The following is a 13,789-nucleotide window of genomic DNA, read 5'->3' as shown; positions in this document are numbered from 1 at the left end:
GGGGGGAGTTTCTTTTCGAGGAAGTTGCCGCCAGAAGAATGTAAACATTCCGGATACACAAGCTGTCGTAAAAATGAAAAGTCTGCGACCATATTTCAATGTGTTAGCAAGTGATTCTTGTGAAGTTTACTTTTAATAAATATTATCAAACTCAGGATCCATTAGCGAGTACCTGGGAGTTCGTAAGGTACACACTTGGTTTGCATAGTGTGAGAAAGACCAGTATTGACGTTTCTAATAATAAAGAATCACCTGCTAATCTGAAGAGTGTACACCAGACTCTAACCACATAATCTAACGATTGGCATATTTGGGTCGAGATATAAATATTAAGGCTTACAAAACAGATCATTAAACCTGCTTTAGAAATATATTTTATTGGATTCTAAGTCATTTGATGCAATAGTTAAGTTCCGAATTTTTGAAAATCTTTGAGTAGATTGTAGCAGCAGTTAAAACATAAATTGTTAATTTGAAAGGAAAGTGGTAATTGTAATAGGGAAGACATGAAAGAAGCACAAAAAAAGGTTAAAAGAAATAAAAGTGCACTAATAGGGTAGAGACTTGATTTAACTTCCCTCGTGTTTCATTGCGTTCAGTCGCTGCTGGTTTCTCGATTAACGAGCATGATTAACGCTAGCGATAATGTCATTAAGTGCCGACGACCCGAAACGACGCGAGTCGTCCCGTTCGTGGAATGAATTTTGAGGGCTCCTGACAGTAACAGTAAATATACGCAGGTAAACATGGAGAAAGGAGTTGGAGCAACGTCCCCCGTCGGACCTTGAAACTGGTATAGAAGTTACTGAACGAATTCAGAGATGGCGCTCGGAGTCCTTTTTAGCGAATAAACCCTCGAACACGTTTTACTCTTCATGCAAGCCCTGCAACTTTTATCACAAAGAGAAGCCATAATGAATTAAAATCAAAAGAAGCATTTAAGTAAAAAAATAAAATAATGTTTGAAAACTTACAAGCTCAGGAACAAATACTAATGTTAGATATAGACCCACCCAAGAGTGCCGAAGTATAAAACTTGAATTAGAAAAGGGGGATTAAGATATTCTGTAAGAGCTTTACTTGTTCTCTAAAAAGGAATTTGTTTCCGAATTCGGCATGCATTCGTATTTTCGGATACGAAGAGATCAAAGTGTGCCGGGTCCTTGCTATTTTTGTCGCCACTTTAAATGCTGCCAATTGGCGTTGACGCATTAAAATTCCCCGACATGTTAACGTACTAATATGTGTGATTTACGAAATTGCGATCGCTTTTGATCTCTGGATATTGAATTAATCTGTTGAAAATTTCATGAGAGTGTTATTTCCATTTACTTCTGGAGTTGATGAGATTCATTCAGCTGAGTGGTCTTTTAATTCGAGTTTAATAGAGTTGATTATCACGGTATGGTATTTAAACAGCAGCGTTGCTAACAGCCAACTCCAATAAAAATTCGTCTGTAAGAAAACACTCTCTAACTCTAGTCTAGTGAGTTTTCTAGTTCAAATTACAGTAATTCCTCTTTAATCATGAGTATTTCTATTCATTAAGTTGCGAGTCTAGAGTCTAGACTTTAGAGGCCAGAAGATGCATTCGGCAATTATGTTACTGATCATAATTCAAATTTAACGATGCAATCCGACCAATCCATTTCTTTTGATGTGTACATACTCTCGGGAGAAATTCCGCACCATTGTCGATAAAAATTCTCTGTGGTGGAGAGGTGGTACGGTAAATTATTCCTCTGTATCGAAAGGTGAAGTCTGGATGTTCGGAGGTTGGCAGTAAAAAATGTGCGCACCAGGTCGACCAGGAAGCAAGCAAAGGGACTTATTACTGCGATCGTTGGACGAGGAGATACCGCAGCAGGGGACTCGTTGGACGATTCGAATGTTACGGTAGTCGAAAAGGACCTCGTGGAAGGATATGTGCTGGCGAGAGGAGGCCCATGAGACGAATGTAACAGGCTCTGCGGGATAACAGACGAGTGCGAGGTACGTCGTGTATAAGGAACACCCGAAGAGTCGAGGACGCGAATGCATCGCTCATTACGGGATAATGGGTTATTTCGATCCTCCTCGAATTACCGAGTCGACAATGAGGGATTCGGTTCGAAAAATCCTTTGCTGGGCGAGAGGTCTTAAAGAGGATCGAAGGGAATTGCTGGAGAAACGGTGGCGGCGGAGGACGAGGTAGATAAAGAGAAAGAAAGAAAAAGATTGAGGCAGAGGGCTATAAAGACTAAAAAGAGGAAGAGGGACGGAGAAAAAAAGGAAAGAGGGTCGGTGGCTCGAAAAGGAGGGAGACAAATGAGAACGTGGATCTCCAAGAGGCCCTTTTCGTCTCTCTCTTCTCTTCTCTTGGAGGCCCGTTTTCTCACTCATTCGTGGAGCTCGTTCTGAACCCCGCAGGACCTCGAGGTGTAATCTCCTTCACTGATTCAGGGCCGGCTCCAGGATAATACGTGCCTCGGGCTAGTAGCCGTTTGGCGCCCTCCATCTGCCGCCTCCTTGACACGGGTAGTGTCAAATTTTCGCTCAGCGGAAGCTTCCTGCTAAAGGGGTGTCACTGAAGACCTACATTGCAAGAATACGAAAGACCAAGACTGACTCATGTCTTCGTGGGTTTCATGCAAAACCTTAGCATACTAGACTGGCACACTACTGATTTGCTCGCAGCTAAAAAATAGCTGAGAGCGATCAGCTAATTGAGAGGTGAAAAAAACAGAAAGTTACAAGGAACGTTGATTCTGCATTAGCTGAAGCAACCCCGAAAGCAACCCTTCAAAGATTGGTATTAACAACACTTTGAATTGATCAATCTTAATCTAATGCGTGATGTGATTTTCGTTCATTTTTATACCCCTAAATGTGATTAAGACCCTCTGTTCACGGGGCGTAACACGATTTATGAACCCTAAACATCTTTTGAAATTGTACATGTGTTGATTACAGCACATGGATTGTTGTAAGTTTTTATAGAAAATAATGTCCCCAGAGTATGTAAATATAGTTATCAGAAGCAGTCTAGCGTTGTTTTGGACACCCTGGGTGGTTCCTACTTTGTTCGACTCTGAAAACGCCCTTGCACGAGTCACAAGTAAACCAAGTACTCATACGCACTGATGTAGTTCTTCCATGTGATTCACGAAGGCAGCACCCCTTTTTACTTCCTTCTCTTTCTTCCCTAGAATACAGCCATCATTTTTCTCTCTCTCTATACGAGTCTTAGAAATCACTAGAGTTCGAGTCTTCCGGGTGTGACGGAGCGGAAATCGCCATTGTGTCGCTGGCTCTTCGTGCACGATTGTACAGGTAAAGCGAAGAAAAAGTAAATTCGAGAGGAAGGGAATGATAGGCTAGCTTGACTATCGAGAGCTAGAAGTCCCTCTAACGGTCCGGTGCGAGCTCGGAAAGCAATCGCCTCAGTCGACAATCTGGCTATAAGGAAATGTTAATTACAGGTGACTAATGTGCACTTGGAATGCAAGATTGTAATTCCACTCACGCTCTAATGATTTAGAACCTTAGGTTATTATAAAAGCTTGAGTTTCATAACATTCTGTTAACGATTCGCAAGATAAGGTGCTATCATGATTTTTATCACCTTCATAATCATTGAATCAGCATGTGTACTTTGCAGGTCGTCGGTCTTAATTTATCTCGCCACAATCGAAAGGCGTACAATAGAAGAACATCCTCTGTCGATAATCTCCTCTCTACCACTGACTCATTCACTATTCAATCTTCCAGGGATCGCTGCATCTTTTCTCCCCTAGTTTATCCTTTGCGGTAGTGAGAGAATTGTTTGCGAGGCCACAGAAGCTTGAAAATGAAGGATTCAGCGAGAACATCTTCCTTCGAGCATGAAAATCGAATTGAAAGGGCCCGATTATTTTTTGTCTGTGGTCAGCGCTTGAAGGAATCATATGCGGTGAAGCATTCCAATTCGTCAGAAATTAATCTTCTTACGGTGTGTTCTTTTGACTTAAGCAGAAGAAAGATTCTTACATTGTCCTCTAATCCGATAAGCAAAATGAAATTTTGTATAGAAAATAAAATTATGTGGTTTCAGTCATAAGAGAATAAGAACTCTATTGCTTAAATGTATAACTGTGATTCAATAAGAAGTAATCACTAGATGTTGGAGTGCCTATAATTGCAGATATGATCATATCTTCCATCAATTCAGTCATAAAAACACACATACAGCTGATATACAATAAAAGTACAGTTTTAATTTCACTGCAAAGCAACCTGAAGTGTGTAATTATTTTGGACTGAATGTTAGGGTGTCTATATTTAATTATAAACCGCAGTGCATTCGACCATATCTTGTTTTTAACGTGTACAATGTCGCATTCATCTAACACTGCTTACGATTACATCTAGCGTGTAAATATCGACCCTCTCTTATCTTAAAAACTGTACAAATGTCGTTCTTGTTTTTGCATCGCCGCAGTGCATTTTTTATCGTATTAGCTACCATCCTAAAATCGCATGTAACCGCACCGAAGAGGGTGTTTCATGGAGAGATAGAAAAGGAGAGGAAAAAAGCGAGAAAGAGGGATATACCCCCGTTGTTAGAGGGTGCCTTTCCAACTCTAGGGTTTTGTAACAGGAAGCAGCTGCTAGAATATAACCACATTTGTGATTATTATTTTTAGGGATACATGTAGCGATGCAGTGGACATTCGAACCGATCGCCTGTCTAGGTCTCGCCTAGTTTCGTAGAAGCCCTGGGTGGCGTTTAATTAACCATAACAATGTATTTTCCGCATTTCACAACTATGTTTCCCTCTTTTTCCGAACTCATAAAACATTTTGATGTAAAAGCCACAAACCATTGATACACCTTACTCAAATTGCAAAATGATCCCTTGGTTCAAACAGGAACTTGCGCGTGTCTTCGATGGGCGTGCCACTGACGTTAGCATTTCCGGTTTCGCCTCAGAGAAAATGAGAAGCGTCTCCTGCACCCTTCGTTCCTTTTGAAGACTAAACACCTATCGAGTATCCGGCAGGTATTTCGCTTTTTTTACAGCCTCCTGACTTTCCGGACATTGAAAAGGTTTTAACTTCGTGGGAAAACATTTGATTTTATAAAGTAACTTTCAAGACTTTGTGAAAAACGTGGTTATTGAAAAATAATATTTTATGAACTATTACGCAAATACTTCATTATCCTGGAACCAGCTGCCATGGTAACAGCAATTCGTTTGTCCGACGTCACGAAGAGTACACGGCAAGTAAAAGCTAGTCGAATTCATTAGTTTTACATTCTTTCGTTCGTACACCATTACACTACCCGTAATCGACATAAAAAGCAATCAAACTTTTTGCCTTATCATTCTGCTGCTTCTAGGATTAGTGTCCGAACATTAACTCGAGAAGGAACCACTTACTGTAACCGTTATACTTCCAATGGGACCAAGTCGAGATACTACTACATCCACTGGAAGTATCTTTTCTATTGATTCATTGCGTTACTTTGCCGTTTGAACTGTGCCAGGATTTATCGGTCTTGTATGCGATAACAAAAAAGGCCTATCTTTGAAAATATTGGGTTAGCTATGAGTTTTGAGTAAATAAGATCTTTGTATTCTAATAAGATTAAAAAAAGCATTTTTTAAAGTAAAAAATGCATTTTTTTAAAGAAAAAAATGCCGATACGAGGACGTGCAACGTCCTTGTCATGGTTCATATGCGATCTCGCGTATTTCTGCAGTCTCAAGCCTGAGGAAGTTCCTTTCAAGACAGGCAATTCTGGTGAAATGACGAATGGTTATAGGAACCCATGGTGGTATCGAGAATTCTAGTGAAACAAGCTGCCGGGTAGTTGGTGCTGCGCCAACTACTTGGCAACGCAACTGCTTCTTTACACATTCATAGGCATTGTGCGTGTGGTACTTTTGCTCCACGATGAAAGCACGATATACACTATGTAATAATTAGAATGGAGTCGTAATGCTCGTAGTAAAGTGCTTATAGACAAGCGCCAGTTTGCTGTGCCTCCTCAAACGGCCGTAAAGTGACAGCTTCCGCATAGTTTGGCTAATGTCAAAGTTTTTCTTATAAGTTATTGTTATAAACAAATGAATTATTCCACAGACTTTTCTGATGATTAAACTTTAAAGAAAAGTGAAATTAGCTTTCAGCACATGCTCCAAGCGTAAATATAAGAATTTTTCACCTTCGAGCTTCCTCTCGTAAAAGTATTCCGAAAAGCAATAAACTTGGAATGCAGAACACGTTTATGGTCGTCCAATTAGCGCAAAATCCATTTGGCCGAACCGCTGCTTTACGCCTGGTTTCACTTTGTTTCGGTCTTCTGTGTATAAAGAGTTTCGCGGGTGCCATGTACACACGAAACGTACATACATGACAACGCGTCGACCAAGAACGAGCTGACGAAAATAAGATCCGACGACAAATGTCATGCGCTAAGCACGAGCTCATGATACGTGAAGAGATAGGTTATTGACTCCCAACGTCAAGCTACGATACCGCATGGACCACGACGTAATCGCACTTCGATGGGAAGGGAGTTCGATCTATCTGCGCGGATGCTCGTCCTAGCATCGAAGTCTCCGAAGCTTCGCCGAAGAACCGCCTCGAATCGTGCATACCAATCGCAAACAGCCGTTATCTCAAGACGTTTGACGTTTTTATGACTCGTCATTTTCCGCAAGAGCATCGCGTCCCACGATTCAACGTAACCATGCTCTTTTCGATTAACTACTGTAAAACTTGAACGCGATCTTCGGACTTATTTCTTCCTGTTATGAATCGCTTTGTATAAGACAAGTTAACTCTTTGGAACGGGGTGAATGGGACAATCATCAAGATAATGAAAATCTGTTGGAATTTAAGTGTCTTTTGCTGATTGCTTTTTGTCTCATTGTTTCTACTTTAACTAAAGTATTAATAACGTCGAAATAAGAGTTTATTAGATAAAAATTCGGGAATTCCTCTATCATAAAAATAAGCATAAGATGAAGATTGAAAGTATATGTATACACAAATTAGAAGCAATTTCAACTATTAGACACTAGAACATCTTTATAGAAAAGGCAGGGTCAATCTGGAGGATTATGAAAAGATGTTGGAATGCAAGTGTACTTTCATGATTGCTTCTACTTCAACCAAGGCAAGATGAAAATTCAGAAATACCTTTAACATCAAAATTAGTACCAAATAAAGTTGGAACGTATTTGTACGCAAATTGGGAGCCAGTTAAACTATTGGAGGCTGGAAGATCTCTGTAGAAAAGGCAGTTACATTCTTGATGGCCTTCAACACTGAATAAGAGGATGGCTTTTTTGTGTCAGACTTTGAGCTTTGAAGTTGGATTTGTTGGAAATAGAAGGTCGAAAATTGGCAAAGGACTGTACCAGTGCATGTAACGCGCGCGATGTCGGGGAGATCGTAAAAGTCGAGGAGAGACAGTGTTCTCGAAGGGAAGACTCGCCTTTGTCACGAGCCGATTTTGTTCAAGTCACGAACGGAGCCGTTTACCGTACACTCGTTCGAAAGCAGGCAAGGTAACGTTCGCTTTGGTTTTGCGTCTTGAACGAATAATTGGAAAGCGAGAACGAGCGACTTTTTCCTTTCGATCGAGAAAAAAAAATTAAATGTAAGCGGCACACCGATTTGATTACAGCTGAATTTCTTCAAGTGTATATCGCTTGGAGAGATTGTATGCACTGCTAGAAGCGAAACCTTGCATTAAATAACAGTAATTTGAAATTGAACCCTATCAGTTCGGAAAGACAGACTATTTTGGTATTTGTACTCTGCGCACTAAATAAATTACTCTTATTACCAATTCTAAGGTTATTTCTCTCATAACAAAAAGGATATCGGACAATTAATTCTTAACCCGCTGCATAATGTTAGAAATGAGAGATTTTTATCTATTCGACTAGTCTTTTATAACAATGCAGTTTCAGATTTTCTACTGCATCGAATGGGTAAATCATCATATAGAGGATATGAATATCATTATTGATAGAACATGAGAATGAGTTAGAATTGTTTATACAGCTTATTGGTACGTTCTGCTTGAGATGATAGTGGACGATCTAAGCAAGAGTTGGAGAAAGAATAACGATATAATGTTGGGGTGGAAGAAAGACTGTTATTCATCCGGCGACGCCCGTTCCGCCGTTTTCGCATGAGAAATCGATTCACTTTCGAGCCGGTCGGCACCGTCTTTGCGTCTCGCACGCATGTCAATGTCATCATATATTATTGCACTTTTGCATAGAAAAAAATAGGAATAATCGACTTATTGCGGCGACTATTTTTAACACTGAGAAAAATGGACATTGAAATGTAAATATTAGAATTGTTCATAGATATGTTAATCTCTAGAGTCTAGATATTTTTAAAACAATATTTTCCTCAATGAAGATGTTGATTTCAAGTCACGTTCTGATTAGATAGTAATGATTACCGAATTGTCACGACTATACTTTACGAGATATTACTGGTATTAGCAAGAGTATTCCAGTTCACGAAAAAAATAAATTCTGGAAAACTTACTTCACTGTTCAAGTATAAGGATAGGCCACACATTTCTAAAAAATGTGTATAATATATAACATAAAACGTAAAACATTTTTTTCCGTGTAGCTGGAAAATACTTCGTTAATAAATCTATCGTATCACCCTTTTTAGATGAACTGAGAGACTCTTTAGTTAGCATTCAACTGAACCTTTAAGGTAGTATTCTTATGCAAATCCCTATTCAGTGTCAGTTACACGAGCAACACTTTGTTGCAATAGTTTCGTTTCAGGAGTAAATGGGCATTGGCCAGCGTTAATGAAACCAGTTACAACCAAATTCGTAACAAGAGAGTTAAATTCCCTTTATCACTGAATGAGTCATCTGGTTAAACCGATCAGCTGATATTTTGTATTTGCCCTACACACAAGACTTTTAACTATTCTGGTATTAGATCACTTATTAGAATGAATGCAAAACTTAGATTTTAAACTCAAAAGGGTTCATGGATGTTTTTTCACAAAGTAATTTTTTTTAAACTAAAACTACTAATTCTGGACAAGAAGTTAAAATCTGTTTTTAATTCTCACCAAGTGACAACGCAATTCATGTTTTACAACTCCCACACATTAACCGTTCATTATTTTTAAGTTTTACGTATCCATTCTACGAGATCTTTCTTTCGACCTGATCGCTGACAGCGAGGTAAGTAATCTGGGAAAAAGCAAACTACCATCAAGGAATTTCACCCCAGACCAGATAACTGACAACTGTCGTAAAAAATTTTAGCCACATTTATCTCTGAAACGTAAAACTTGCACTAAACTCGGAAATAACCGAGCAAATGATTGGTTACGAAGAATTTCGCTCACTAAGGGCACCCTCCACCATCATGCGACGGAACACTTTACCGAAGTTAAGGATTGACTTACATCGAATTTGTGGTGTTCCAGTACATACTGATTGTTTTCGCACAGTTGCTCACGGTTGATAGTAAAACCGTTTGAAGGCACACAAGGAACACCAGGGTCACAAAAGACGTGGAAACCATTGTAATAACCACCGCCCTCAACTATCAACGCACACAGCACTTCCGTCGCCGTCCACCACCTTTCAACACTAAACAGCCACATCCACACACTTCAATTTTCGGGTTATTCTCGCCGAATTTCGTAATTCCTTTGATAAACGCCACTTTTAAATCCTTCTCGTGTCCTCGAAAAAAAGGTCGGTGTTAAAAGATTAGAATTCAATTGGCTTTTTCGCCAACTGAACTAGTGTTAATCCAAAGTTTCTGAATTTCTAATCCCTGGGGTCGGTGAAAATTTGGAAATTTCTCCCATCGGGCCACCTGCCGCTTGAGCCTCCTTCGCCGGTTTTCGCCTCCGCTCTCATTTGTTCACTCTCCCAAAATAGTCCTCTTTTTAGAAAACTTATCCCAGAATCCTCTGGATCTTCACAAATTTGCGGCACGCGAGACTGCCGACGCTGAATGTGCGACGAAAGCTTTTTGTTCCCTGAACTGTGTTCAGTGATCACACTATCCACTCAATCGTTTCTCACAAGATATTCCTTTTTTCAAAATAATCCACTTTTGAAAACTATTTTTATTTATTCACAAAATCACTGTAACAACACTTTAATGGTTTACTTTGTTTTGGAGGAGACCTGTGTCTCCTCCTCATGACACGAAGATGGAAGAAACTGATCAGCGTCGTACTTTCGGTTTCATTTTTTTAAACTTTTATCCAGTAGGAAACACTCGCGAGATTTTTCCGGTGCACCTTATTTCGTAGGAGAATAAATTTCACTAAAAAACTTTTTTATTTTGCGATACCGAAACACGGAGGTAAGTTTTGAAGTACACGGCGCTCGTGTTTCGACGACAAGCTCGAACGCAATACCTTCTCGTTTGGAATCGCGAACGCGTCTGTCTCGACCAAGCATTTCCCTTCGCCTCGCAGCGGGTTCCGAGGAGAGGGTCGGCTGCAGTCGAATTCGGCCGAAGACACCCGAGCGTTAGATTCTCTGCTCCGCGATCCTCCTTCGGCATTGTGTCTCTCACACGCGGGACGAGAGCAATAGTTTTGCCGGTACACAGAAATTCGAATTCCTGGAATTTTTGCGACTTTTCTCGAGGAATGAAACAATAATATTACATATCTTTTAAATTGATAATTTATTTCGAGCAGAACATTCTAATTCTAATTATTGCGCCCTTCCGCCCTAAACGTGAAAATGTCTGAAAAAATATAGACAATATTATGATTTCAAGAAAATTCTTCAATGAATAAAATACAAGATTCTATCTATTCATTAATTCATTTTTAATTTTTCCAACAGTTTTTGATACGCGAAAATTATTATTTCCATCGAATATCGTACATTAAGGGTATTTGGTGAATTCTATGGTATACTCAATGAACTTGGGGAGCGTATATTTTATTTACATTATTTATTATTTAAACAATTTATTTTAGTTTGAATCCTACTTTTCAATGGAAAAAAACTAGAAAATCGTATTTTATTGCTAGTTTCTTGACAAGTTCGAAAGCTTAGTCGAAATCTCACTTTTCAAAGTCAATTCTTATGGTTTAAGCAACTTTTATTTGTTTGAAAATTCTACTTTATTTATAATATATTTTGTCAATATTTTGGCCTAATTTATAAATTTGAAGAATTCCTTTTTTGATTTTACTTATATATTTATTGTTCAAAAAATGCATACGTGTTTAAATACAACTTTCTCCGAATTCTTAGATTTTTTAATCTATATCTAATTGTTGGAACAACCTTAATTTGTTTTAAAAAATTATTATCTTATAATATAGTAAATTAATAGAATGTTCTAAATGCTATGGTCTAATTAATAAATGCAAGCACCTATTAATGAACATTTTTAAATAAATAAATACATTCGAGTTGGAACAGAAAAGTTGAAATATTTATATTCTGCTTACAGGTATTTTATAGGAAAGCTTGAAAATGATCAAAAAAAATTTTAAACATGTTTCTTATTCAAGTAGAGCGCTAGGGTTAGTGTTATAAAATTTCCCATACGCTTAGCCCTGAACGAGCTGGAAAAGGATTCAGTCTAACGGAAAATTCTGCAATAGGAATTCTTAATTATTTGGAGAGTGAAGAAATATTATGATATTTTTAATATTTTTGCAATATCTTGAAATAAGGCCGACTCAATTTCAATTGCCGACGCTAGTGTTCAGAGTATTCTGGATGAATTCTTGTAAATAAAGATATTTTGAAATTTATATGCGTTTAAATTGTGCAAAACTTCAGGAATCGGAGCATTCTTTCATTTGCAGACACAAAAATGGTAAATGTTTTCATGCTTGTTCAAAATAAATGTTGAAATGTAACTAATTAATTCTTCGAAATGTAAGAAAAATATTGCAAGTATTTAATTTTTTTACTTATATTCTGCGGCGAAGTGTTTAATATTTCTTTTAAAAATTCGAAACTTTTCAACTCAAATTATTTAATTAATTTATTTGTTTGAAATATCTTATTTGTAAAATTTATTTCAAAAGCAAAGGGAGGGACCTAAACCCCATAACATGAGAAGGGAGATTTGAAAATTGGATAATTTTACACCGTTCGAATAGAAAAATATATATATATATTTTTTTAATGTCACTTTAAATTAACATCAGACATAAAAATGCCAACCAAATATTTTTTGGATTTTCTTTGCATGGCTGTTTTTTAAAATTATCTATTGTGCAATAAAAATCTTTCCCCATGGCTTAGAACCGCGATTTATTCCACGATATCGTTTTATGAGTTTTTAGGAACATAAAATCTCCCATAGACCTTGTATTGATGGTTTTAAGATTTAAGTGCTACACGACACCCACGACCCTCGGTTACGTTAACGGGTGCCGAAAATGTTTTGGGCTTTTTAAGAAGCCGTGAAAATTTATGACGGGTTTTTACTAACCGGAAGTCCAAGGACTATTGTATATAGCACAGCGATAGCGATGTATATTTTACGACTCTGGGTGCCGAAGAAAAGAAGATGAATGCGTTGTTTAGATTTTTTCCGAACTCGAAAAAGCTTTTGTTTTCCCTCCCGGGCAGAGGTGAGCCAACAAAATTTTTTCTATGTTCGAAGGTCGCGTGTTATATTACTATAACCAGAAAACCCAACCCGAATTTTTCAAATACCAAAATAGTGGCATGGCCACGAATTCCTAGTGAAAAGATTAATTATAATGGTCAATATCCGATTCAATAATTAATTTTTTTTAGGTCAGATCAAGATTATTTATTTACAATAATATATTATATGTAGCATAGAACTGATATTTATTTTGAAACTTTATTATAATCTCAAGTTTGTATAAATGTCATCGAATTTTGCGTCAAGCATGTGGCTCCCTCTTCGTACTCTCGACGTGCATTGCTCGCGTGTGCACTGTGCAGTGATCGCAGTGCTTTCCTCTTTCAGTCTTTCAGAATTCAGAACCGGTATCTGCCCACGAACAGTCGTGTTAGTCATTAGTCGCACTAATATCGCGCTTCAAATTCTAGCGCCTTTCGGCTCACAATCAGGCTGCTCGCGTAATAACAATAAAGTCGTGAAAGTAAGGTCACAATAACTGCAGATCTATTGCAGAATGGAACAATCATTTATTACCAATTGCGCCAATTTTATTTAAAATTCAAATTGTATGCTTAAAGGGGTAATTGATTCTTGATTGCCGTTTTGAGGCCCATTTACATTTTAAGTCACTTTAGTATGCAATTTCTTATTTCAAAGGGAAAAACCGAAATGATAAAATCCAATATTTCCCTTGATGAATGGATCATTATCAAAAATGTGGATCTTTTTACCTCACATGCGTAAAGGAAATAAGGTACTATTCCAAAATGGGAAAGAAATAATCCAAAAAGTTTAATGTACTTCTAACGTTGCTAATATTTAATAAATTCTCTTTACAAAAATTAAGAAAAAAATTTCTTTGAAGAAATTGAGGTGCAATTATTTGAACTGCATTAAAAGACCTTTTATAATATTCAAAGCAAACCCTACCGACCTTTCAAAGTAAAGGCTAATTTTTAATAGGTCACCTGGTTATTGGTCGGATACTATCCATCGGTAGAATCGGCAATCCATAAAAACGTGATTTTTTGCACCTTGTTAAAGAAAATTTGAGTAACCCGGTACAAGCAGTTTCCAGAAACTGTTTAAAAGTAATTTGATTTTGTTAAAAAAAACCATTGGGAAGCTTATAATGACTTTTTTGACCGTTTGTAGAGAAG

General features: G+C 37.8%; 1 protein-coding gene and 1 long non-coding RNA gene across 2 annotated transcripts in view; one reads left to right on the top strand and one right to left on the bottom strand.

Annotated features, from left to right (window-relative positions):
* Positions 1 to 10,437, bottom strand: part of LOC117168682 — a 39,985-nt gene extending 29,548 nt beyond the window's left edge. The window contains exon 1 of the mRNA XM_033354355.1: positions 9,439 to 10,437. Coding sequence (XP_033210246.1) covers positions 9,439 to 9,557 — 119 coding nt within the window. The 5' untranslated portion in view covers positions 9,558 to 10,437. The remainder of the gene's footprint in view (positions 1 to 9,438) is intronic.
* LOC117168684 overlaps positions 1 to 13,789 on the top strand; it is a 100,939-nt gene that overhangs the window by 72,892 nt on the left and 14,258 nt on the right. The gene's annotated exons all lie outside the window — the stretch shown is intronic.

Source organism: Belonocnema kinseyi, chromosome 3 (assembly GCF_010883055.1).
Source record: "Belonocnema kinseyi isolate 2016_QV_RU_SX_M_011 chromosome 3, B_treatae_v1, whole genome shotgun sequence".
Classification (NCBI taxonomy): Eukaryota; Metazoa; Arthropoda; class Insecta; order Hymenoptera; family Cynipidae; genus Belonocnema; species Belonocnema kinseyi.
This window is presented reverse-complemented; position numbering and strand designations above follow the sequence as displayed.